Below are 27,116 nucleotides of genomic sequence, written 5' to 3'. Positions count from 1 at the left end.
TGAGGGAGAAGACATGTAAACACACGTAGACGCACACCAACAGTACCACCTTCAGGACAAACTAAACACCATCACAGATTCATACCAGCAGACAGTCAAACAACCAGGTAACAGGTAAACAGTCACTATTTACACCACCAGAAAAGAGTGAGATCTCCACCCGATTCCGATTGACCAGGAAGTTAGTGTGTTAACAGACTTGTTTCGCAAGTCAAGAGGAAATGAAGAAACTGGAGGTAAGGCTGACGGCTGAAGTTACACAAAACACAGCAAACACTTACAACCAAGAGTTTTCTACAACAGGGTGATAAAAACACGCAAGAAGACACCCAATTAAACATTTTAAAACTGAAAGTAAACTGCAGTAGAAAGTGTTCACATGGTGCAAACTTGGAGGAAAACAAAAACATAAATAAACAGTTACAATACCATGGATAAGCTCAAAGGTATCTTAATATTGTCCCCTCAGCTAAACGCTGCAAAATAAATGATTGTCATGATTTATCTTAAGCATAAACATTCTTAGTGACAGATTTGCATGATCATCCCATTTCAAACTATTTTAACAATATATCTAAACATCTTCAGTCCATTTATTCAAACCTAAAGAAGTCTCTTCATTTCTTTAGTGTAAGTGAGTCTCCTATTTAGCATCTATGGATACATATATATATATAGTGTTTTCACATTTATAACACTCACGGCTTAGGGGTTATTTTGGCAAGAGCACCTACATGAAGAAGTGTCAACTCTAGTCAGGAGGCACAGGTCCTTTAAGTCATCACAAAGTGCATCAGTTCAAACCTCTCCCAAATGCTTCCAAATCCTGCAACTAGTCCTATTGTGCATGGATTGACGATATGACAGTTCTAATAAGAGTCTTCAGTACCTTACATATTAACACGACAGTTTGTAAAAGGTAGGGTGCAGAAGAACTGCACTGGTCTCCAGTAGATGTCAAAATACCAGGTCCTTTACAACCGAAGAGCCAGGCTGGGAATCAGCTCCAGGCCAAACTGACACCATAATTAACCCTCAATGTTACTCCTCATCTCCGGCCATTAGGAAACCCAGAACAAAATCGATGGTTTTCTGGCGCTCGTGTGACGTCTGCCTGCCCACAAAATTGGGAGGTGGTCGAATGAGGAGGCTGGCAAAGAGGGTAGCTAAGGTAAAAGAACAGGGGGGAAAGTGTCAGTGATTGAGATTGACCGCAAATAACAGGTCAACATTTAACATACAAAATGCAAATTTATTAGTTACTCACATTATGCCTTTTAGGTCACAAATGTTTAATCTAATATATGGTTACTATTGTATAAACTCAATCCAATACTGGCATTTTATTATATGAAGGCCTGGAAGCTCCGTCTCTGATTTGGTTACAGTGTAACTGTATTGTGGTGCACAATGTAATAGTTTATATATTTAACAATTTTAAAATTCACTGATTTGTGCTCTTAATTTGAAAAGATTCAATTTACTTAAATTAATATTGTCCTACTGCTAATTCAGAACGAAGTGGTTGTGATGGAAGAATCTGCTTAAATAAACTCTGTATTATGATATATGGAGATGACCTTACCAAGGAGACTGGCTGTTAGATTGTTGTTCTGTGAGTGTTTGAGAAGTTCTTTCAGAAAGGCCATCAAGTAGCGAAACACATTGCGGTGAGCCCGGGGCAACTGGGAGATCAACTGTCAAAAATCAAGGTCAGCACAGAGATTAACCACATCATAAAACGAACTGCGCTCATCTGTACATGAACACGATGCCTCACTCTTTATAAATCAGACTGTACCTGTTTGCAGAGGCGGGTGTCGTTAGAGCAGTCTAGGCACCGTTGGTAGAGTTCATAGCACACCACTGGCTCTGGCAAAGCCTCCAAGAAGATCAGCAGTGCCTCAGCCACAGAGTGGTTACAACCAGCTACACCAACAGTTAAGAAAATTCTTGTAGGTCCATATTTTCACATCGTCTCTGAACTCTGCTCCTGCCTGAACGTCTTACTATCAGCTGTAAACCAGCTGACATGGATTTTAACACTTATTGCCATCAACGGATCACAAAAAAAACCCTGTTATGTAATCTGCTCTGCTTTTAGAACTGGCTTTATAGGATACGGATGGAGTCAGGGATGCTGGTGTCCAGACAGTCGATGATGCTCTGCAGCTCCTCCTGTAGGCCTGGTGTCTGAAATAAGTCCTCCTGAAAGACAACCAGGGACAAATGAGGAATATTAAGGCCTGATGTAGAAACAGACTGAAGGTTTCTAGCACTCCACCCACTTCCAAGGTGCATGGAGCTGAGAATAAAGTTTGAAGAAGCCAAAACACGTTGGTTAGGCCCTTTGTGTCTAACTCCTATAACTAAAAGGTCGTATTTATTGACTTCTTTTCCAGTCTTTTCCCTTCAGAGAAAAACAGACAACCTATATATGTTTGCCATTACTCAACACACCATCTATTGCACTCGTTAATTATTCTACAGGCCAAAATAAAGAACTCAGAAACTCGAGTTATCTGAAAATGCACAAAACTAAGCAGGAGCAAGTTTTTCCTCAAACGGATGATATTTTAAGATAATGGTTTCACGGGACACTGTTTTACAAAACACTGCACAAACGTATGAAACATTATCAGTAATTTCAGGTTATTCTAAGATAACAGTACCATTAGGTTTTTGCTCATCATTTGTATTTGTTGATGTTCCCTCTCTAAAATGCTGTTTTTCAGTGTGTCAGTGGTCTTTTCAAGCGCACAGACATTCTCCAAAAGAGACCTATCATACTAAGCTACTCTAGCAGAGTGCAACAATAATACTAGTAATAATAATCATAATAGTAATAACAACAATAATAATAACAACATCATCCACCTATAAATAAACACAGTATGTCCCCTTTAATAATATTATTTATCAAGTATGTCAATGAGGGGGGTTTTAGCACAGTAATGTTAGCTTCAGTTGGCAATAAAGAAATGCATCAGACAGTAAGCACTGCAAGAATTTATGTAAATCTAAACTCTTTCCTAGAGGTGAAAAAATGTTGGCATATCCAGAAACGAGCTGAAGCTCTCTCACCTGATCACAGGACTTTGTGTAGAGGTGGTTGACCAGAATCCACACCTCCTTGGGGATCTTCAGAGGTTTGTCCTCAGTACCGGCTCCATCCACCATCAGGAAGTTCATCTTGGACTTTTCCTGTTTGGACAAAAATCAAAATGTCTTATTCTGACAAACAGTAGCGGAGTACTACTGTCATACAGTGTTTATACCGATTTGATCAGGTGTAACACATAATAATGGCTTCACATGAAAAATCACATCCATTAGTGTAGCAGTGAGGTCAGTATCATCTCTGGAGACTTGTATGAAAGCCATTTTACTCAGAGCTGGATATCACATCCTTTTTGTCACTGAAAATGGATCCCCGAGACTCACGAGAGACACCTAAAAATAACCCCAGCTACTGAGCCTGCACATGAGGGCAGAGGAAACTGGAGAGCAGCTGGGAGGATGCTAACATGCAGAACTAATGTAATATGCTGTAAGAAGTATATTTACATTGTAATTAATCTTACAGCGATCAAGGCCAAAAAGCTTTTACATAAAACGCATTACATTGCGCCAGTGTCAAGAAAATGGAGCATGCTTATATTCTAAGTGGTTCTCTGTTTCCCATTTTCACTCATCAAGTCATAAAAAGGAAGAGGAGGTCTGCAGTTAGACTCCATATGAATGTCTCAGCTTCAACACTCCCTCTCATTAGCTTCAGTCATGTGCATAAAGGAGCTGTGCAGCAAGGCAAGCCTGCTGTGAAATGAGATTTAGTGTGTCTGACTTTCACCAGGCTGATGTTTCCTCTCTGCTCTCAATGGCCCATGAAAGATTTAATAGGCGACTAACCCCCCCCACACACACAATCACACTCAGAGTATAACCAAACTAAAGCTTTGTCTGGTCTCTGACTGCCTGTAGATTACCAAATGCTGCCTGTGTCAGGGCTGGGAGATGTGAGACGAGCACACACTGATTCACTTTCTGATTAGCTTCTAAGGGTGTGTACTGATTAATAATGGTAGCTGAACAAAAATAAAGGATACTTATATTTGACTAATCGTTTAAAATAATCCTTATTTACACTATACTGAGCACTGACGCAGTCCCTCGGCTTCGCCTGACAGAACCAAAAGCTGAGTGCTCCAAACCTGCATTCTTTTTAATGACCACCAGGGGGCGACTCATGAGGTTGCCAAAAGACTTCTAGTTGTATAGCTGTAGCTTCCTCGCTCTGTGACACCAGCACACACTTTTCTGACGACTTTATGGGCTGAGTCACTAGTTTGATGTCATAAAAACATGTAGAGTCAGAATGGAGGATTATTCTGATTATGTTTATTGGCTAATGAATTGTCAACCACAGGTTGCTAAACGGCACTCTGTGTCTACGGTTTCCCAGTTTAAGTTTTCAGTTTCAAAACACAGAGATTTCAATGATAAAAACACTCTGTGGCTTCATAATCAAACTTCACATCGTTTCGAGACATCGTTTCAAACAAGCTATTTAAGCTCCATTCATTTTCAGTCAGTTTTCTTCCAATTTGCTACCCATTACAAACAGATTCGTGCAGCAGGTGGCTGCTGTCTTGGTAAATTATTGAAAAGAAATCCTCTCTCTCTCTGACATCATAAAGATCCACTAGCAGAAAAAACTGTCTGAATCTTTATAGCCGTCTCAAACCTGGGATTTTGGCTCTCAGTGATTACATGCAAAGTCTGAAATGCCGACACAATTCAGGAGCTGGACACAGATCTTTTTTTTTTTTTCCCCATTAAAAATCACTTCTTTTCATGATCAAAGATTAATTTTATGTCCACTGGCAAAAAATGGTTCACCTCTGTGAAATCTGCTGTGTTATAAAGCTGGAAAAAGTTCATCCTCATACATAACACACATTAATAATGGGACTGACCTTTATAGTATAGGAACCAGTTTCTATATATAACATGAACAAAGAGGGAGATTAATAATGCCCCATAAAGCTGATAAAAGAGGTGGTCTTGTATCTCAACTTAAAGTGACCTTGTTGTGCCTGATAAGTGATCAGTATCCGTGTTAATATTTTACCTTCTCCATGTAGCTGTCCTCTCCCTGAGCAAGAAGTCAGCCCACAGCCACAGTGAAGAGTTGGAAATGAATGATCAAGGCAAGAAGAGGCGATGAAGAGAAACAAAGGAGGAAAGAAAGCAGAGAGAAGCACCAGGGATAAACAGAAAAAGTGTCAGAAAAGTGACAGATTCTGGATTGTTTTGTTTGTTTTCGCACAAATCATTTGATCAAATCAGTAGTGCAGCAGGAAATTGAAAAAGCTTAAAGTAGAGCTAAAGAAGTACTCAGTGATAGTAGTTCTACATCCCAAACCCAGATCAGATTAGATCAAAATAGCATAATAGAAGCAGACAGAGGAAATCATGTAAAGTTAGAGGAGTCTATTTATATGAAAGAAACTAAAGTGGGTCTAAGCTGAGCCAGTCTTTCCTTCTCTTTAGGAGCTCCCTTCCTATGTTTTTGCCACTTCCTTGTTCCCTTGGCCCCTCATAGCCAGAAATATAGTTTGAGATATTTTACAGTCTCCAAATATAGGCTCTCTCTGTGACTGAGTTTACCCTACGAGACAGAAGAACCCCTGATGCCTCGTAGCCCAGGGTTCAGGTTGTTAAAAAAACTACTCTATCTGCTGTGTGCAATCAGTTTGAACAAATCTCAGGAAAATATGTCTCTGTTCACTAATCCTATCTGTTTACACTGTACTAAAAGCATCCGTCTCTTCAAGATTGCCAGACTGGCTTCCTCTTACCAGGTCAATGAGTTTGGTAATGGGGATTTCTCTGATGGGCTTCTTCATGCGGCACAGAGTCTCCAGCGAGGTGCCAAAGCAGCTGGGCAGGTAATTGCCTGAGATTGTAATAAAGTAGTCTTTGCCACGGTCCAGATGAAGCACCAGGATGTCCTCTATTTTGTCTTCTCCAGAGTTGAGCAGTGTGACAGAGTCTTTACTGACATACACCTCCAGATAGATCTCCAGGGTCTCATCTGTTCAAGACAATAAGGGAGGATTAGTGCAAACTCTCCTGCAGGGAAAACGTGTTTTTAACTGTGCCTCAATGATCTACTTTTGACTTATACGGGGCATAGAGGAGTGGTAAACTCATTTTTAACAAAATTAACATTAAGTGCATTTAACAGCTAGTGATCATTAAAAAAAAGGATACAGCGGGATGCATTCAGTACCAGTTGTTAAACTACTTCACAGATCTTGGTTACAGGTCTAAAATTTGAACCAACAAGATTAAGGAGTTTAACAAAGTAAGAGTGTTACTGGGATCTATGGGACTCACTTGGATCCAGCATCCCATCGCTGGGCTCAGCTCGCAGCCAAGGCTTGCAATACTGCGAGTCATTAAGTTTGGGGATGAAGGCGAAGTGACAGGGTACCTGCCCATCATTTTTTATTAGGAAGCGCTCCTTCTGAAGCTGCCTGAACTTGACATTCTCAAATGTAAACTGCAGAGCAAAGGAAGAGAAGCAAGATTATATTAAGAATAAACTTAAGAGAGACCCATAGTGTAACAGTACTCTTACCTCTCTCCTGCTTAGAGAAACAGATGGAAGGCAGTCATTTTCCATCCTGTCCATTGCTCGAACAATCTCCTCAAACACCTTCTTGTGGCGCTGCTCATCTACCACCTTCACCTGTTACACAAACGCATGAATGCAAATATTAATGTAACTTTTATTCATGCAATAGCATTTGTTTTGTGTAAAAAACATGAAACGCAAGACTGCCAGCTTTATGCGACTGCAGAGATCCTCACCCCTATACTAAAGAGGGAGCTGACGGGCTTGTGATCGCTAGTTTGCATTTTCATGTGACTCCGGTATGCTAGCTGCTGGACACTGCTGCCCCTCCACAGGATTCTGTCACACCAAGCTGGGACTCTGCACTTCCCACTGCAGGAAACAGGCACAGTTTCAGAAGCAGAGTCAGAAATCTCACAAATACAGTAATGCTGACACTGTATGTTAGTGTAACAAAAAGGCCGGGGGAAAAACAGTGTAGTCAGGATTCAAGATAAGATATTTTATTCAAGAAAAACAGAACACCACAACCCTTTCAACCCTCACACTGTAGTTTAACATGGCTTATATGTATGATGACCTTTGTTTTTTTTTTTCCATGAATAGCAAATTTGGACAAAAACAAACAAAAAAAACAAAACAAGAAAAAGCTTCTGTGTTTGCTATATTCAACAGAGGGAAGTGGCTTTACCTGGAGTCCCATCGATCAGTTTTAGGGTCAAACTTGTATGTGGGAAGGAAGGTAATATCCCCTTCCATGAAGTCTGTGAAGGCCTTCTTTGTCTGCCTCTGAACGTTCAGCTACAAATTAGAAACAGGAAAATATTGTTTATTCAAAAAGTCAAAACAGAGCTCATCTGCTTGGAAATAAATAGGCGAAAGAAACTGAAAGATTACACAACCTGACAGTAAGTAATGCCAGTGTTTGACAATCAGCTTCCCTTATTTCTTTTCCCAGTTTATATTTATCAAGAAATACTTTGTGTTTTAATTTTTCCGAACTTAACAGTCAGGATGACATCTGACAAACTGCAAACATAAGCACAGTCTACTTACCCTGATAAGCACGGTTTTATTTACATACTAAGAACTGAACAACTGCAGATAAGAATCTGACAAGGATAAAATAAAAAAAAATAAAAACACCCATAGGTCACTTTATCATCTGCACCTATCAGGTTGGACCCCGTCACCTGCACCAACAACCATGCCACGGTACAAGTCACTTAAAAAAAAAAAAAAAACCTTTCTTCCCTACTCTGATTCTCAGTTTCAAAATCAAGTCCAAATCTTTATCTATGTATATCTCTATCCATCCATCTATATTTAGTTAGATATTTGCATTGATGAGCGAATGAGCATCTAATAGTGGCCAGTGAGTGGACATTTTTAACTTCTTTCATGCTTGTTCCGAAAACTTTAAAATTACAAGCGAGGGTAAGAAGCAGTGAGGGAGGCATTTTCCTGTTCCTAACAGTAAAAAAATTAAAAAGAGGAACTGTCCCTGTTTTTAAATGTTAAAAGGCAGCCAAAACAGAAGTGAGATTTATGTCACTTTCACAGGAAACATTGAGCAAGGTAACAGTTTCTTACCTGATCATACTCCTGAAGCTTCTTTAGATCACCCTGAACAATGAATTGTTTGACGTCAGCAGCATCGGTAATAAATAGACGATAGTTTAGGTCCCCGAGCCAGATTACAACACTAAAACACACCAAAGAAGCAGAAAGCGCTGTAAGTAGCATCTTGGTAATGAATATGATGATTCAGAAATCAGAGATTTGTAGTTTCATTACAAAACTGGTTATGTAATGAAACTGTAACAGACTAAATTAAAGGAGTGGTAAACAAAACCTAAGGCTCACAGTAAAGTCATCCACTGCACATTATTTCTGGATGCGAATGACTGAGGCACTCACTCGTGCTTGACGATGCTGAGAGGAGGGTAGTCCAGTAAGTGGAAGGTCATGCGTGCACATATGTCTTTATAGTCCTGATTGCGGCGCTCAAAGTCTTCCACATGTGCTGCTAGATGGGAATTGACGATGCAGAAGCTAGTGTTGTGGAAAACAAACCTCACTGCTACGCCTCCTTTGTTCCCCTGAAAGATAAATAAAACAAGAATGACTTATTGACACTCAGGTAAATAAACCCAGGATATCAATGCAAACTGCAGATACCATGTTTAGCATTTAATTAATCCAAAACAGTGATCCAACAACTTCACGTTCATTAAAAACATTACCCAAGAAGCTAAAGGTGCAAGATAGCAGGGATATCTCACAGTCAGACAGTTTACATACTCATCATGATCTTTGATACTTCAATAAAAAAAAAAGTCATGGCTCATTTATGGTTTTCAGCCACGTTGTATTTTGTCTTAGTGTGAACATACCATTTTTCCCATGATTCCTGTCCCCACGTGCTCAGCAGCCACATCTTTTATGTGATTCTTGTACGTCTTTTTAACATAAACTACAAGCATCATCCCAACGAGTCGTATGATCCGAACCTGAAGAAATAAAAAATGAAAATTCATATTTTTACCCACCTACTCATCAATATGGCAGGATGCATGTGCAAAGGTGAGGAGTTCAACTTATTCCACAGTGTTTTCCCATCATTGTGTTTTCCTGTTGTGCTCCACATTACGGCTTCACTTTTTAGTCAACTCATCTTTTAGAAAGTCTCTCTGCTCACCCTCTTGTACTTGGCTTTTGAGTGCAGGCTTCTCTCCACAGCATCGACCCACAGCTGCTCTTTGGATGAGTCCATGTAGAAGAAAGCCTCAGTGCTCAGGTCCAATTCTTGAAAACTAGAAGCATAACCCAAATCATCACACTTACAACATGAGAATAACATCATGATATGATTTTTTTTTTGCAACAAATGTACTGTATGATGATTTCTTACTGACCCAAGAGCATATATATCTGGAGGTTCAGGGTCACAGCCGAGCCACGGTTCGAGGCTGCTGTCTGGAGACTGGCCGTTCACATTCCACGTACCTGTGAAAAACCTAGGAAACATGCAGTTTATATATTTAATGCCAACAAAAGTAGTATTCTTCAGTTTTTGGCTTCTGTTCACTTTCAGTTAAGTTCCCAGAGTGGATTTGCTCTTGCAATCAATGCTAGTTTCTAACGTTGAGAGCCTGACGGCTCTTTTTGCTTCTCATCCGTAAACTCTGCATACTCTTTCACATGATTCAGTTTATTTTGAAAAGTCTCAACAGGATCTTGAGCTTTATTGTGAAAGGTTTACATGGAAAAGAAACAAGCGGACAGCGGAGCCACGCGACGGTTTTACCGTCGTTGTTGCTAACGACAACACGTAAAAACAGCCGCTTGTCCGTCAGTAGTGTGGTTATATTACATCTAAGAGAAAGAGAGAACTTTAGGAAGTTAAAATAGCCATCAAAACGAGGAAAAAAATATTGCTGTAAGCAGTTTAATTTACGACAACACAAAACAAACGCTAGCGTAATAGGAAACATTAGACGTTTTTATATTGTTATCCGATATATATCGTTATATCGAACAGCCCTACTTCTACCAGATGTGCAGCAGCATGTTATCTAAACAAAAGGAAATTAATGAATTCCACTTACTTGAAGGGCCGGATATCCACATACTCGTTCTCCTTCTTGCCCAGGCGGTGTTTGATTAGGTATTCTCTCTGACCTGCCTGGGTGGAGAACATGGCCTGTCTCATGCTGTTAGTGGTGGGGCTCTCACACCAAGATGGTGGCCTGTCTGCACGGTCAAACCCTGACCTAAAACTACTGAAAAAGCAGGGAAAATACTTTCAAACCAGCAGTATTATGGACATTTTGCTTGCTAATCAAAATAGTTTTAATGCACAGTAAATCTACTTAGCTGTGACAGAGGTTAACTTACTCTGACTTGCTGCTAGTGACTGAGGAGCTGTCTTTGGCCTGTAAGGAGGCAGCTCTGTCTTTAGGGACTGGAGCAGGCCGCGGAGGATAGGATGGAATAGAAGAAGCTTTGCGAGGAGGTAGTGGAGGGAGAGGTGGAGGCTCCCTAGAGGCAACTATGCGATTCTGGTGATTTTTCTTTTCTTCCACTTGGAAAGTGTGGTTGTTCTCAAAGCCAAAGTCTGGAACAAGTGACTGAACTGGATCTTCAGACAGAGAAAGTGAAAAACAAAAGTAAACTTAAAAAGAATTAAGACTTTTTTGTATCAACTATTATGAGTGCTTTTATTCTTACTTGTGTTATTCAGAGTTGATGGAGTGTTGTTATTAAGACTGGGGGGCACTGCACTAGTGGGTTTGGGTGGGTTAGCTGTCTTAGCAATCCTTTGTGGAGGCACAGGTACTGGAGTTCTCTGTGGTGTTGGTGTAATGGGCTCCATCGCTGTTGGTTTGGCAGGTTTGACTAAGAAAGTCAATTAGCAGCGTTAGATAGCAGCACAAAAGAGCAAAATCGAGCTTCTTAATACATGTGCCCGTTGAGATGAAAAGGATCAGAACCAAAATTTAGTCAGCATTATTTCTACAAGATAACTTAAAATAAAAATAACCTGCGTAAAATAATCAAGTGTAAAACGAAAAGAGATGTGGTCTTGGAAACAGGGGCAGAAAGACCACATTAAACATCCTGTTAAGACGAACAGCAATCACAAGAGAAACGTCATCACATGAACATGCGCCTTATGACGAGAGCGATAAGGAAAGGGTTTCTGGTACTTCTTTTACTGAAGGATATGATGAGCATTAACCAGCAAATGACGGTAAACTGGATGAACAGGTTCTGAGAAATAACAGCTCCTCAGAGTGCCACCACCATCCTGCTTCAAAATATTTGTCACAGCAAGATGTTGGTCATTGAGCTCGTAACTAAAACGCTGATTCAAAAGCCAGGGAGGATGTTTAGTTAGGGTGTGTACGGGTGAAACTGGACTACATTTTCCAGCACATTAATTCTTGTGTCTCTACTGCATTTTTGAAAAACAGGCAAAAGGAAAAGCAAAAGACTTTTAAAGCCACGGTTTAAACACAAAAGCAATTAGGAAAAATCCATGTAAATTAGACCGTTTTTTAATTTACTTTGTATATAAATTAAGGAAATAGCAGATCTTCTTTTACATTTATGTCACGCTATAATACAAACCACTCAAGGCATGCAAGGCCATTTCCTTGTCTTGTATTTTTGGATGCAAGTGCACACGCTGGGTTTTTCTAAGAATGCGTTCTACAAAAACCTGTCAGCTAAAGATGCATGACATCTATAATCTGTGTGGAACAGATATAATCATGAACCTCAGAAACAAGCAAGGGGGGAAAAAACAAATACAAAGCTTTGTTTTACAGGCAGCTGACTGGTTACTTATACGTAAAAAGACTGCACAGCTTCAAATTTAATACACTTTGACTATTTATGATTTTAAATAAAACAAACACACACATCCTGCAGTGCTTTACACGTCTCCACCCTGGACTTACGTGTACAGATTAGGTCATGTAACTGAATACAATTATCCCAGTGTTCTTAGCCGAAAGGCTGCCAGGAGTTCAACAACGGCATGTGAATTACTTCTATACATCCAGCTTCCTAGAAGCTCTTCTCTCCAGTTAAGATATCCAGATAAAATGAAGATAAACTACGGATGGGTGTGGATAAGATTACTTTATTACTTCTTTCAGCACTCACAGTGAGGTGCAGATCAAAGCAAAAGCAACGCATGAACACCATTTAATATAATCTCCTCATGCTCCCAACATAACAGAGGCTTATAACATTTAAGACCTTTGTGCATTATAAGTATATCTGAACACATCTGGCCACAGCTTATAAGGCTAAAACGTAAATCTAAGAGTGAAATCACAATAAACAAACAAAGTTTTTTGTCCTTTATTGCTGCATTCAAAGAAGTGGGCTTGCACCCATGGAGGTGGATCTGATTTCAAAAACTGAGGCCAAGTAGTCTTTCCACCAGTATGTCAGCAGCAAGAAAACACAGGAAATGAGCAAGAGGTGTAATCCACCCTTTGTAAATAAATGTTAGATGAGTCATTAAATAATTAACTATCCCACTGCTTTAGATGAAACAGTCGCGTCTTACCTACTGGTTGAGCACTCTTCACCTGGGTGAGGAAAGTCTGAGTCCGATCATCATCCTGCAGTTCCAACAGCAGCTCTGGGGCTTTTTCTCCTTTGATTCGTACTTTAACGGAAGCTTGAGCAGGAAAGAGAAAGCACGCATCCTTAGACTTTGCAAACTGTCCGGCAAACAAAACAAATTGATTTAGAAGTGAACCAATTCAGCGTTCTTTCAGAAAACCCTGACAACTCATGACCTGAGTGTACTACTAAATAAAGACATTAAGCTGCAGGCATGCTCTAACAATGCAGTAAAACTAGACAGGTGTTGTGTTATAATTAATGTCATGATTCACCTCTGAAAGCCTGGCTTCCAACACCTTTTTATAAGATCTTTTACACATTATATTGACTCAAATCTCATATCAGAAGAGAAAAAGAAAAAAAAAAAACTACTTACGATCTACTGACAAATCAATAAGAAGAGCTTCTTCGGCTTCTGAAAGGAAAAAAAGGAGAGCTTAAATAGTGCTGCAGGGGGGAAACTTAGTGCTGTTACAAGTATTTCTACAGTTTTTTAATGTTGACCACTGCTCACCATACTGTGACACTGTGTGGGAAATTTTTACACTTTCTCATTAGGTGCCATGGAAAAGCTCCTTTCACTTTTACTTTTGGTGCTGTGATATTGACTAAACATTAACTTCACATGGAATAGAGGTCAAAGAAAGTGAGGTGTGACGGAGAGAGCTCACAGGAAAATACACAAACGTATCCTGACTGGTTATACTCAGGATATAAAACAAGAGAAAAATGGAGAATAATAAAAGGGTCACATACCTCGTACAATTTCAAACTTAGCATTGATGGGTATCGATAGCTGAGCCACTGGACGAGACACAACAGCATCAGGGTTGGCTAAAACACCCAGTCTGGATCAAAACAGTACAAACTCCCACTTAAAATCAGCTCTGTGGTGCTTATTAACACATAAGCTTAGAAGTAAATCCAACTAAAACACAAGAAACATACAGACAACCTGCAGCAATATAACCCTCTTATAACGGCCATTCTTTTGCAATTAGCAGCAAGTTTCATGCAACATTCAGTATGGAAATATTAAAGTCAACATCTGAGGTTCAATGCTGGTAGATTAGTGATAGACTATAACTATCAAGTGATTAAAACAAGCACATGCACACATGCAAAACGTATGTTTATCTGCAGTTAAAGATTAACAAACAAACAGTGTGTGTCATTCGGGTTTTGCTGACAAAAGTCCACTGGAGCCGCACAAGCTTTGCGTCAATAAACATTCAGCTTAATCAGCTTCAAGTCCGTGATGTGGTTTGATGTAGGCAGGCTCATTTTTTCCTTTCTAACAATTGCTGACTAACAATCGGGGTCAACACTGCGCTCAGGAAACTGCCCACGCTTCCCCTCCACTTCACCATAAGTCAAATTGCATATAGTGAGAGGAAAATGATTCAGCCATGCGAGAAAAAAAAGCGTGTCAGAGGAACTCGGCGTTGACCAGAATCGACGTCTGATATTGAAAATTACACAATCGACAACCGAGAAAATCGAAAATCCCTCAGGGGAACATAAAAATACTACAATGACCATACAACACAGAACAATGAATAAAATATGTGGCGGACCTCGTGATGCTCAGATTTGTCAAACGTATTTATCTGACTTTCTAGTATCCATTTCTATTTAACCAACTTTGGATGTCTAAAATCTTTAAAACTAACCTTAATCACTCTGGGTGTAGCACCTCTACTATAGCTGAGAGTATGGAAAACACTAAACTGCGGCAAATACACGATTCCTCATTATTGTAAATGAAAACAGTGAACTGGCTAAGAAGACAGAGGTCCTCACCTAATAGTTTGCTCAATAAAATCTAAAACAAAATTAAGCATGGCTTTCTTTAATGTCACAAAATGCCTAAAAATTAATATTGATTAATATCTTTATCAGCAAATATTTTAAGCATTTATTATTAGATGTGACTGGAAATCTGATATATGCAAACTTTATGTCCTGGAGACCATTTAAATTCAAGCTTCTTGAGCCAATCATTTTAACAACCCGAATAAGTGGTGTTGGGGGGGACTTTGATGAAAGATTTAAAGATTAAAGCTGACACAGGAGCTGGTTATCTCGCTATTTCTCCCTGTAAGGACTACTTGTTAGTTTAGTGTGTTTTTTAATAGAGTTAGTTGAGCATGTAGCTTGTGTGCTCATGTGAGTGTCATTACAGCCTAGGAAGCAAAGGAATTCTAGATAATCTGCAGTGAGCTGCCTGCTGGTGCAAAAAAAATAATAAAAATGCTTAACAACCCAAGCCACAGTGACAATTTAAAATAACCCCACACTGTCACAACATAACCTGAACAAATGCTAGAGGTGTAAAAAGTACACAAACTAAGTGTTACACACAAGTTGTTGAGTAAACTCTAACTAGGAAGTGGTGTGGTATGTGTGGAGCAAGTTTACATCAGCTGAATGGACTTGAACCCTCAACCATATCACCGCAGCCCCGCGGGCAGCATCGTCCTTATAAGTGTCCTTCTGAGCTCAGAGGAAGAGCTCCATGAAGACTCACTCAAACTGCAGCATTCACTCTTTTAGCTGTGCTGCATGACATCTGACACTAAAAATTTCTGACTATGTTATGTTGCATTTGTTTTGTTTTTTACATTTAGCCTAGGAAACTATAAAATCTACAAAGAACAAAATCCAGGAAATCTGGATAGATATTTTACAGTGAAAACATAGAAACAGAAACATACTGAGGCACTCTCTCAGGTCAAATCAAATCAGGGACCATGAGAAAGCCTGAGACAGGAATTCCCCTACTTTTAAGTAAGTCTTATCTTATCATTTTACCTGAAGGTAGACAGTAATTATTTATGATTACATGTACCACATAAAATCTATCAATTATTCCTGGATTATTTTTCTTTGTACTTCTTCCTGCCCCACTGAAGAGCACTTCTCAGATGATTCCTTATAGCCATGCATCATTTTCCTTTTCTTATTGCAAGATCTATTGGTTAGATAACGCCCAACCCTAAAAAGATAATCCAACTACACTCAACAGGCCCTTTGCTAGGAACACCTTGCAAATATTTGGCTAGACCCAGTTTTGTCTTCAAAATTAATTCTTTATATACAGACACAACAAGATGCTGGAAAATTGTTGCTCCATATTGGCATGACAGTATCACACAGCTACTGCAGATATGTCAGCTTCACATCCATGATGCAACCCTCCTGTTCCAACAAATACCAAAGGTGCTCTATTGGATTGAGAGCTGGTGACTTTGGAGGCCATTTGAGTACCAGTAAACTCACGGCCATGTTAAATAAACCAGTTTGAGATGATTTGAGTTTTGTGACATGGTCTGCTATCCTGCCTGAAACACCCATAAGAAGATGAATACACTATATTCATAAAGGGTGGCCATGGTCAGCAACAATATGCAGGAAGGCTGTGGTGTGTAAATGATGTTCAGCTCTCTGTTGTAATGAGTGGATATCTGACTTAATGCAGCCTTCCTGTGAGCTAAAAGCAGTCTGGCCATTCCCTTCAGACTTGTGACAAGGCACTTTTGCCCACAGAACTACAGCACACTGGATATTTTCTCTTTTTCAGGCCAAACTTTGTAAACACTAAAGATGACTGTGCTGGAAAATCCCAGTAGATTAGCAGTTGCTAAAATACTCAGACCAGCCCATCAGGCACCAACAACCACACTACAATAAAAGTCACATAAATAACCTCTCTTTCGTGTTCTGATACTCAGTTTGAACTTCAGCAGGGTTTCTTGACCATATTTACATGCCTAAATGCACTGAGTTACTGCCATATTATTAGTACCTAACCAAGTGGCCAGTTAAACTATATAATTACCCATCATCCTGCCAAGTACTCAGTGTGACGCTATCACAGCACACACCTTTCTGACCTAACAGAGTGTATTTTGAACCATGCCGATATCACAGCAACTGTGGGTCAGAGATAGGAGGAAACATAAAAGACAAACCCAGAGTTGGGCAGACACCTCAGATATGCTACAAACCACAGCTTTACGAGCTCTCACAAACCTAGGGTGCTGCAGTAAATGCCTAAGAGTGTTCAAATTATTTTGACAACTCATTACCACTACTTATGGTTCTCAATAAGTTTATCTACTGCTTGACAAAAATCACATTGTTTTTCAGTCATTTGGCTCATTGATACTTACATAAACTCTCCACCGCGTTCAATTAGTGACAGGAGTCTGGGCTCCTTCTGGCCAGACCTCAGCTCCAGGCATTTTACAGTGTGAGCAGCACAATCAAGGAATTATTGTGACTGAGAATGAGAAACTAGTGACTGTCACGCCAGGCTTTGTAAACTGAGATTACACTACAGATACTCCGAAAGGTTAGAACAAGCCATGCCAGTTAAAAGGTGGGCAACTTAAGGTTATAAATGAAAACAGCAGGAGGTGGGACAAAGCACGGCAGATGCTGGGTTTGCTGGTGCCAGTGCAGGTAATATTTTTAGCTTAAGGATGTAAAGGTGTAAGGATGGTCAACGTTATTCTGTACAAGTGATTTTAATTAGCGTTAATTGCATGACACTGTGCATATATCTGTGCGGTTAGCAATGAACTGGATTAAAAGTGAGCTGTAGCTACTTTATAACATGATTATTTAAGTGCACGGTTACTGAATATCTCCATATTACTGAATTACTAACGTTGCCTAATGGGCTTCACTAAAAGCTAACGTTAGCCAACAAGCTAAAGCAAAAAAAAAACAAAACAAAAAATACCATAACTCAGAAAGGATATTGCCAAGCATTCCTCGCTGCATATCCCCAAAGAGGAATCCATTCTTACCGGGAGGAAATAAATATCAGTTTATCATTTGGGTTTATATCACTTCGGTGCGGACGTCAGGGCAGGGAAAGTTAAACCTCCACCCGGCGCTGCGGCCTCCTTCCGGGAAGCTTGGCTGCTAATGCTAAACGCCAGCTGATGGTGTTGTTGTTGTTGTTGTTGCTGCTGCTGCTGTTCCCGGATAGTATTAAAAATATCACAGTTAGAAACTTTAAAAAGAAAGAAGAAAACCCCGGCTCTTCTCGTGTCCCCGTCAATGCCAGAGAGCAGGTTGCACAGGCTACATAGCTTTAGCTGGCAGTTTTATGATTTAGCCGCATATGCTACAGCACAGAGTTTGATATGTGGTGGGCTCCCTCCTCCTGCCGCTCCTCACCCTGTTTAAGGACTCATCGTCCTGGTTTTTTGCGGCAGTTGGTTTCGAGTATGAGCTTAATGACGCCATCTTCTGCCTCGGAGTGCAATGCTAAGTGAGTAAGCCTCCCAGCCCTGACACATATAATGAAAACCCTGCGACATCGTGTGGTAAAACAATATTATCTGCATATAATTAACTTTCCAGCTTCACACATCCTCTTTGGGGGATTAAAGATGTCCGGAAGGTGTTTTGTCCCACATTAATAGGGATGAGGTGTAACTAATACAATCGCTTTTACATTTTTTAATATTACCGCCACCAAGGAGGTTATGTGTTTTTTGGCAGTGTTTTTACGCGTTTCCTTCTCCTTTTAAACGATAGTTTCAAATTTTTTTGAATTAATTCTAATAAAATTTGTAGGAGTGTGTTGCGTGGTCATCTAAACAATCCATTCAAATTTGGCCTGCATCCTTCGCTGATGATTTACTTGTCAAAACCGAGAAACCATATTTAAAAATGGCCATATAAAGATTTAGAATATGTCAAATTTGACCTCCGAGCTCTAATTAAATAGACTGATTTTCACGTCAAAGTAATATTGCTATAGAACTATTTAAAACTATGTTTCTTAATGCCATTGGTTTAATTTACAACATATAGAAATATAGGGATTCTAAATATTAGACCTCATTTTCCAGTTCAAATAAGATCAAACTTATACTGTCTTTTATCTTTAAAACTTTACATAAAATTCTGTGTTTGTACTGGCAAAATTTAGGAAAGGATACAAGTAAATGGTGATTCTAAATATCACAGTACAGTTTACATTCAAACATCAGTCACATTTGACCTCTGATCAGTTTTACATTTCACAACAACTGAAGGTGTGTTATATCTTTAAATAAAGTATTTTTAAAGAGAAAGAAAATGAGCTGCCTAGTTAGTTAGAATATACTATAGTATGTAGTATTATATAATAAGCTCAAGTCAAATCAATACGATCAGCCATTACCTACTCTTACACTACAAACTTTGTAACGTATGTGTTAAATGAACAACAACAAAACCCCCAAAATGAATATACACAAAATACAATACTATTCCTTTAAAAAAACACTTCCCAGAGAGTGCCCTGCTTTGGTGGAGGTTTGTGCTCCTGGAGTGCTTCTTGTCAAATAAAGTATTACCTACATGCTAAAACTGAGGGGTGTCCTAGTTTTGGAGAAAATTGACCACCTTCACTTCATTATTAACCTATAATGACATTATTATTACAGAGGCATAATGCCAGTGAGTCAACGATGCAAAAAATAAATATAATAAAAATACAACAAGGTACCACATATTTGGATAAAGCTAGTAGTCTTCAGAACAAGCTATGTGCCGAAATGGGGTGGGGGTGGGTTTCATCCGCTTTGACTTGTGACCCCTTCAAATTAAGCAGTCTGTCATGTGATAGAGCAGTTTCACCAACAGTCTTTTCATTCATCCCAGACTGTGATTTTAAGGATTATAATGACTTCAGCTGAACTGTACTCACAGTTTAAACACTGATTCTTTCCCTGTGGGCTCAAATTGTGGTCAAAAATATTTTTTGATCGGTTTTGTACTTACAAAACTGCAGTGAGTACTGCAATTCTGTTCTCTGATTGGATAGTTAAATTTGTGACTGATATGACATTGATCAGCTGAAAGGAAGAAAAATCGGGTCAAAATTCGTACTTGTAAGTTAAAACTTGAGTTTCACACGTATTTTTTTTTTCCTTTGTATCTGTAACCAGATCTTAACAAAAAGAATTTGTAACTTGTGTAAATATTTTTACACACCCAAATCTTTTCTACGCACACACAAATTCTTTTTACACACACACAAATTCTTATCTACAGATGCACATATATACACATTCTGATTTAAAAGTACAAAATATTTATGACCACAATTTGATCCCATACTTTCCTCAGCTGATGTATTTCTGAGAGCAATTGTGCAAAGACTTTGAGTATGTTTTTCCATTTCCTGGATCCAGACTTTTAAACCCCTCTACCCACTAATCAATATCTGATATCAGGCTATTTTTTCATCATAAAACCTTTTTAAAGTTCTCCAGGCTACTTGTGCAATTCATGTACAATTGCATTCATGACTTCATAAATTGTGACCACCAACACCATTGAGACATTTCTGATGATGCCTCAAAAAACATCCCTCTAAAGATGGTCAGGTACAAGAGCTGGAAGAAAAATAAGTGAAAAGAAAATCTTTGAAAGACCTTCAGAAAGCCTGGAGAACAATTGCTTAGACCAAAAAAATTATAAGCAAAATATAAAGAAATAAATGGTGGGTCAGGACTTTTGCACAACTTTTGTGTTGTAGTTCTATCAGTTAATCAGATATAATCACTTTTATCAATCCAAAAAGGCACAAAAATTTAACAAAGAATCAAAATATAGTTGTTAGTAGATATTTGGAAATTATTCAATTTATATATTTATTTTTGAGGATTTGGTTTTGCACTGTTCTACATTTAACTCTCCATCCTTCAGCAATAATATGAAATGTTTCCCCCACAAAAGAGCAGCTTTATTTTTGTACGTTTTAATGAAACATTAAAGATGGCATTAAGTCACCCAATGATTTATTAGTCACACAGTGCACTGAAAATACTGGTTTTCCATATTGTAACCGCAAAAATGCATTGAAGTTATTAAAGTTAAATCAGTGGCACGTCCACTGTTATTCCATAAAACACAGCAGCATTTGAAATTAATTGAAACAACAAACATGTGATGTTAATCTTTATGATTGTAATCAACCACCATTAGGTTTTCATGTATTTTAGTAGTGTCATCATGCATTGAGACAGATTAGGAGGTTCAGTTACATTTAGAGAGAAGCTATCATCCTTTCCCTTATTTTCTGTCACATATACCTCATTACTGTTCAGGTTAAACTGGTTTTAAATAATGAGGTTATTGTATGTACAAGAGGTTCCCTTCAGGCTGTTCTAAACACTCAAATTCAGACTTTATTTTCTACTCTTGGCTTTGCCTAATGTCAAAGATTGGGGACTTCCCTAATTCATCTCTGGCACTTAGGAACCAACCACCTAATGCTTAAGCTTTGAGTTTGTGAGGGGCACCCAATCAGAAGAAAGTTGGCTTGGAGGAAGAGGAGTTCATATGCCTCGTTTCAGACTGTGAATGAACTAAGGACCCAGCTCAAGATAAATAAGGATTATCTTGAACTTTGAGTCATGCAAAGCTCCTCTAGAAGAGTAGAGGAGTGAAAGTTTGGACCTGGAAATGAGCATAATAGGTCCAATTTACAGTAAAAGCACTATCTCAGTATGATTTCAGTTAGCAACTATCGTTCTAATGCAGTATACTGATGCTTTACTCTCAATTGTTGTAGGTTTTAATCTTGTGAATAGCGTAAGGGCTGGAGTCTCTGTGTGGCCAAATGTCTCCATTGGGCAGATCCCTAGTGTGTTCCTCCTCCCACTCAACCATCTCTACTGTTAAAGTGGGTGGACTGAGGACGTCAGTTGTCCGGTAGGATTGTGTGAGGCGGCGGAAAGAAGATGTGTCAGAGACATCCTCTTCAAAGAGGTCCTCCATGAGCTCCTTGCGTCGTCTGCGAGATGCTTTCAGCTCATCATTCAGGTCAGAAACCAGATCTTTAACGTCTTTCACAAGTGTGGAGCGAACACCAAACAGGCAGAGCAGGAACACGAGACCAGCACAGATGCCGGAGACAAAGTAGAGAGCAACTCGCTCTGGGAGACCTGGAAGAGAGATGTGCGAGGAAATTAAAAATTTGCCAACATAAGCCACAAGTGTCCACTCAGCTCATCTTTCTCAAATTGCTTTAGAAAACACTATTAATACAAGGTGTGACCTTTCAAAGAAACCAGTAAATTCATTTCATGTGAGTAATGTATCAAAATCTATTTGCAAGTGCTCCTATTTCAGTTCAAATATCCAAATACTTTTATCGATATTTTTTTTCTATTTAAATTAATAATGTTAGAAACTGATTTAGCTGAAAAATCTTCCTGGGCTGTGCAGTATTGTAAAACCAAAGACGCAGCATTGGCTCTGGATTAGGATCATCCCTGCAAAAACCATATATGATTATTTATCTTAGTCAGAGTACATAATGGCTAATATTTGTATTTTCCACCAGCAGGTTAATGTATGATCCAAGGGAACAAACATAACTGTTTTTTTTAATATGTCCAAATATAACATGTCATAATAAACTGAAAGGAAAGAAATAGACTGAAATTAGGAAAAGTTATTTTTAAAGATAATAAGCTAATAATTATATGATTTGGAAAATGGAAATAATACAGAAATATGTACGCAAATTTTAGATTACTACTTATCAGCACAGACAAGTGGCTGGCACACTGATAAGCAGAGGCTGGCTGGAGCCTTCCTGTGTGGAATTTGCATGTCCTTGCTGTGCCTGTGTGGATTCTCTCCAGCAGTACAAACACATGCATATCAGGTTAACTGGTGAGTGTAAATTGGCTGTGGACGTGAGGTAAATGAATTGCATAAAGTGAGCAGAATAAAGAGTAAATGTGGATTGTGGTTTAAAGTGGCCAGTAAATAGTACATAAGTGCTATATGAATGTCAGTCCAGTATCATACATCTCTATCTGTAACGGCTGAGATATATGTCAGCCCCTGCAACACTAGGCTAGATAAGCAATTGAGAAAATAGACAGGTGGTATATAAGGGCTTCCAGTTACTCTAAATCAAATTAAAAACAATACATTTCATTTTATTCAACACCTCTTCTAATTTTTCCATGTCGTTTTGGAGCTCAGTATCTCGACTGTGTCCACCAACGTGCTTGAACACCGACATTTCTATATATGTGGCTGTAGCCTGACATCCACAGGCATCAGTACACATACCCAGTATTTTGTCAAAGATCTCCAGAGAGTTGGTTAAGAACACATTTTGAGGCCTGTAGGTGGGGCCAGTGTACCATCCACCTGCAGGCGAGAGGGTTCTGGGCTCAATAGCCAGTCAAAGTCTGCTGCATGCAATGAAACCTGTGAACGTTCGTTTTCACACTCACCGTGTGTGTAATCTGAGATCATGAAAGGATCTGTTGGACCTTGACCCACATCTTCTAGGAGATATCTGGGGACTAAAGAGGAAATGAAACACTGTCACAATACGCAGCTGTATGCAAATACAGAAAATATACTATGCATCTACATCCAAGCCAAAAAAAAAGAGTAGGTGTAGATTTGTCACTTACCACATGTGAAGGACACCCGCAGGTGTTTCCTGGTGCCGGGGAAGCACGGGTCCCCAAAGGTTCGAGTATCGGCTATTAGTGAACAGTTTGCTCTGCTGTGACACCTGCGTGACACTTTCCTCAGGGCCGCCGGAGACAAACACTCTGAAATAATTTAATATAAATGAAACCAATGATTGTAACGAAGAAGACAACAGTAACATTTTATTGTTAAAGAAAAGCTGTTTCTCTAAAACCTGAGCACCTAGAAATTAATGAATATGAATAAATAATTCCTATTTATATGAATGATTAAATACAGTACAGTAGTAATTCTCCATCATGTCTATACAGGACTCTAGCTCCACTTTTTTGCCACTAGATGGCACTTGAGCCCCCTGCTGTTGCAGACCCATGTCAGCCTTTGATCCAGGTTCCTGAGGACAGTGAGGACTGCCGTGCAGCAGGTGTCCAAATGAGGCAGAGTAGATTGCGATGACAGTCTCATTTTTACACATCAGCCTCAAACGCTCATTTTCGCACACCAGTCGTGTGCGGTGGTGCTCTGAAAAACAGATGAAATGGCACATTTTGAAGAACATCTAAAAGTTGACAAGAACTTTCTGTAGCTGTTTTAAGAAAATCTGATGGCTGAAAGCATTCATTGTTATTATTTCAAAAGTTTACTACCTTGTTTGACAGCTGTTTAGAGAGCTATGTAAATGACTCAAGCTACCCTGCATTTTTTTTATATTTAGCTTTCAAGCCAGTTTTTTTTTCCAAAGTAGTCTTGAGCAACAGTTCTCCAGGTTCTCTGAAGGTCTTTGGACATTAGCTGGTTTTTCACTCATTTTCTAAGCATTCCTTATACCCACTCTTTTTGAGACGATGGCTTTTGTTTGTTTGTTTTTGTCTTTTAAGCTACTTAACACTAATCTATGAGCTATGGACATCAGATGAACAGTATCTGAAAGTCATTTCTTAAGAATTAGGGAAAAATCCAGGAAAGACGTGACCCTGGCCTGACCCAGTAATAAGGAAGGGAAACACGTTAAAAAGGCTGTTACTATATGTTAGACATTTATTATTTATTTATTATTCCTCCTGTTCAAGCTGATTATTGCAAATCCAGTCATAACCTATTATAGAAGAGGTGATTTAATGCGACAATATATGTCAAAGTGCATATGAAGTTGATGTGAGACTATAAGAGTCACTAGTGGACTGATTGTGTGGCTTTGTTTAAAAGCTACAATCACAATTTTAGAAGACTCCCACTTAATTTTATGTAACTCAGACTTTACATGCACTTCAGTTTGGAATGCAAAAGTTTCAATGTACAGTTTTGTGTTTTATGTGTGACTGCCCGTTTTTTTGAAAACACCCCCAAAAAATGTAAGTTCCTTTTTATGTTTTGCTTAACAGGCCTGAAACCAGAGGCTGACTGAGGAAGAATATTACAGAAACTCTAAATGATACCAAGTTCAGTTCCTCTTTTCTAAGTTACCGTTATATTTATTACGTTTTAGATGTCTGTGAGCATACAAAAGACATAAATAAGATATTTTAAACTAATAATAATTTAAAGACGATTTCTTAATTATAGAAAAAATGAAAGAAAAAAGATTTTATTTACCAGCTTTATATGCTAATAGATTTTTTTTTTTAAGAACTTTACTGTGCAGTTCTTTTTTTCAAGCCAAGGCCCCTCTTATTGATAGTTTTTTTGCACACCTTTTATTATGCACAAATTATGTGATGGAGTCTTTCTTTGTCAGTTAGCTAACATAAATTTAAAAGTCATGTGTTCGCTAGTGGTGAAGTGACTGGACTGTCCAGCTCAGTAGTGCACCTGGTCTGCACTTGTAGGAGACTAGGAGGTACTTGGTGGTGAGGGGACAGGGATCCTGGCCAAACACCGGACTTAAGACGGGAATGTGGCACGACCGCCGATCCTGACACTCTGACAGCACTTTCTACAAGCACAGGAAAATCCATGTGGACCACTGTTATCTTCAACAGGAGTCGCCCATAAGAGCATTTGATTAAGGCAGATTATGCAGTGAGTTCACAGTTTATGTCAATGTTGCTATGTGTACCTCGATAGCAACTGAGGAAGTGCACTCTGTGTCCTCCCCCGCAGTTGTGTTTGTGCTTGCAGGAGGACATAAATGCTGACTGGGAACACGGCGTCCATAGAAGGCTGATAGGATGGCCACAGACGTCCTGGAGGGACACTTGATGATGAGAATTTCTCCTTCACAAGCATGAGCCGTGTGGTTTTTCAGAATGCTGTGAAGATACACTGAAAGATAAAAAGAGCTGATGATGTCTATTTTATCATTTCAAACACATCTTACACCTCATTTATAGTCGCGTGCATAAGTCTTGAGCCCCCTTTATTTCTTTATATTTTACTAGAAAAATGGGAATTAAGTATATAAAGCAAAAGCAGAGATTACATAAATATAACAAGCTTGAAAGTCAGTATTTAGTGCCACAACCTTTCTTCATTCAACACAGTCTGAACTCTCTTAGGCAGACTTTCTTGTAATATCTCTAAATCGTCTTCAGGAACAGTTTTCCAGGCTTCTTGAAGGAAAATTTGATTCATCATTCCACTTTCAGTTCCTGTATAGCGTCATATACGCCAGCCTTTTCTTCCTGTTTCCCTTTCTTAAGAATTACTTCTTGTCTGCCGCCTTTCCACTATGACCATTTCTGATGAGGCATCAGTGAACAGTAGATGGATCAGCTAAAGGGCCACATGCATCTCTCAGCTCCTGCGTCAAATCTTTGCTGAATTATTCTCTGATTCTTCAGGAAATGTCTTTCAGACACATTTTGTCTGCTGCTGATAGTTTTTAAGACACTTCTTCTTCCAGTTTTCTCTTTTTTTTAAGGGCGCGCTCCAAACTGTCTATCACAGTAAAATCCTATTTTAATCCCGTCAAACCGTATAATCATTTAGATTCAGTTAAAAAAAATGGGAATAATTCATGTGCTTTCGTGACATGCGGCTCAAAGTACCTCAAGATACAATTTGAAATAGTTTTCTTGCTAAGTTCTCTGTTATGTGTAGACACAACACTGGTTCATCCCTTGAGCTGGGTGAAATTTTTAAGCTTGAATAATTCATAAGTCAATGTTAAGTAGCTTAACAAGCGAAAAACATTTCTCAGAAAGCCTGGATGAAAGAGAAAGAAATAAAGGGTCTTCTTTCTGTTGTTAACCAACTAATAAAGACTGGATGACTCAGTTACCTTTACTCATGCACAATTTGCGACCCTTTCATTGTCAACAAGTCAACAGTTTGACTTATTTAGAGCTTTTTTTTTAGCCCCTACTACAGCTCAGTCCCCTGTCGACAAGGTGGTGTCCGACTCACTGGGCGTAGCTCGCCAAGACAATTTTTGGACTATGACCACAGATATAAACATCATCAGCAACAGCGCATAGACACTGAAGTGAAATCTCCCCTCCCATGTGTGTTTCCTGTACTGTATTGTGCTAGTGTGTACGTGCAGTATATCTCGCCTTGTGAAGATTTATAATGCAAATTTTTATTATGTATTAAGACTTAAGTTATGTTTAGGGTCAAGTTTAAGGCTAGTTTATTTATTAGTTACGGTTACATCTCTAGGACATGAATATAAGTCAGTGTTTTGTTCTGTGACATGATGGAAACCGTGTGTATGTGTGTGTGTGTGTGTGTGTGTGTGTGTGTGTGTGTGTGTGTGTGTGTGTGTGTGTGTGTGTGTGTGTGTGTGTATACACATATTTTACAGATTAAATAGAGTAAACAATAAATAAAATATATAAAAATATACAGAGTGAGACATGTGCAAAACAGTGGCGTTACTGTACAGTATGGAGTGCATAATGTT

The 27,116-nt window shown here is 39.0% G+C and overlaps 2 protein-coding genes across 5 annotated transcripts in view; both read right to left on the bottom strand.

The window, feature by feature from the left end:
- Positions 1-6: 6 nt before the first annotated feature.
- On the bottom strand, positions 7-17,801 carry ocrl (OCRL inositol polyphosphate-5-phosphatase). Of its 2 annotated transcripts, XM_005722917.2 has the most exons (24): positions 17,563-17,801; positions 16,969-17,048; positions 13,550-13,641; positions 13,170-13,208; positions 12,732-12,845; positions 10,877-11,044; positions 10,544-10,787; positions 10,255-10,428; positions 9,562-9,663; positions 9,345-9,459; positions 9,040-9,156; positions 8,564-8,745; positions 8,237-8,348; positions 7,335-7,444; positions 6,880-7,015; positions 6,647-6,757; positions 6,403-6,568; positions 5,862-6,097; positions 5,132-5,155; positions 3,085-3,204; positions 2,124-2,208; positions 1,802-1,929; positions 1,586-1,697; positions 7-1,166 (listed from the first exon to the last, which is right to left on the bottom strand). In XM_005722917.2, exons 1-24 carry the CDS (start codon positions 17,602-17,604, stop codon positions 1,042-1,044), a joined length of 2,934 nt encoding a protein of 977 aa, XP_005722974.1. In that variant the 5' UTR covers positions 17,605-17,801; the 3' UTR covers positions 7-1,041. The 2 variants fall into 2 exon arrangements, with proteins under 2 accessions (XP_005722974.1, XP_005722975.1); XM_005722918.2 differs by lacking the exon at positions 5,132-5,155.
- A 2,513-nt stretch (positions 17,802-20,314) lies between these two features.
- LOC102210178 (protein eva-1 homolog C) overlaps positions 20,315-27,116 on the bottom strand; it is a 9,786-nt gene continuing 2,984 nt past the window's right edge. For 2 of the 3 annotated variants that reach the window (XM_005723202.2, XM_013908234.1), the window contains 7 exons: positions 25,329-25,534; positions 25,082-25,205; positions 23,642-23,794; positions 23,251-23,394; positions 23,065-23,136; positions 22,898-22,978; positions 20,315-21,753 (listed from right to left, as the gene is read on the bottom strand). In XM_005723202.2, the coding sequence (XP_005723259.1) occupies positions 21,368-21,753; positions 22,898-22,978; positions 23,065-23,136; positions 23,251-23,394; positions 23,642-23,794; positions 25,082-25,205; positions 25,329-25,534 (1,166 nt within the window). In that variant the 3' untranslated portion in view covers positions 20,315-21,367. The remainder of the gene's footprint in view (positions 21,754-22,897; positions 22,979-23,064; positions 23,137-23,250; positions 23,395-23,641; positions 23,795-25,081; positions 25,206-25,328; positions 25,535-27,116) is intronic. The other variant, XM_013908236.1, reaches the window with a different exon arrangement.

The sequence above is a fragment of the Pundamilia nyererei genome, unplaced genomic scaffold, assembly GCF_000239375.1.
Source record: "Pundamilia nyererei isolate P.nyererei 1_Seehausen unplaced genomic scaffold, PunNye1.0 scaffold00008, whole genome shotgun sequence".
NCBI classification, from domain to species: domain Eukaryota; kingdom Metazoa; phylum Chordata; class Actinopteri; order Cichliformes; family Cichlidae; genus Pundamilia; species Pundamilia nyererei.
Note: the sequence above shows the minus strand (reverse complement) of the source record. Positions and strands in the feature narration are given on the sequence as shown.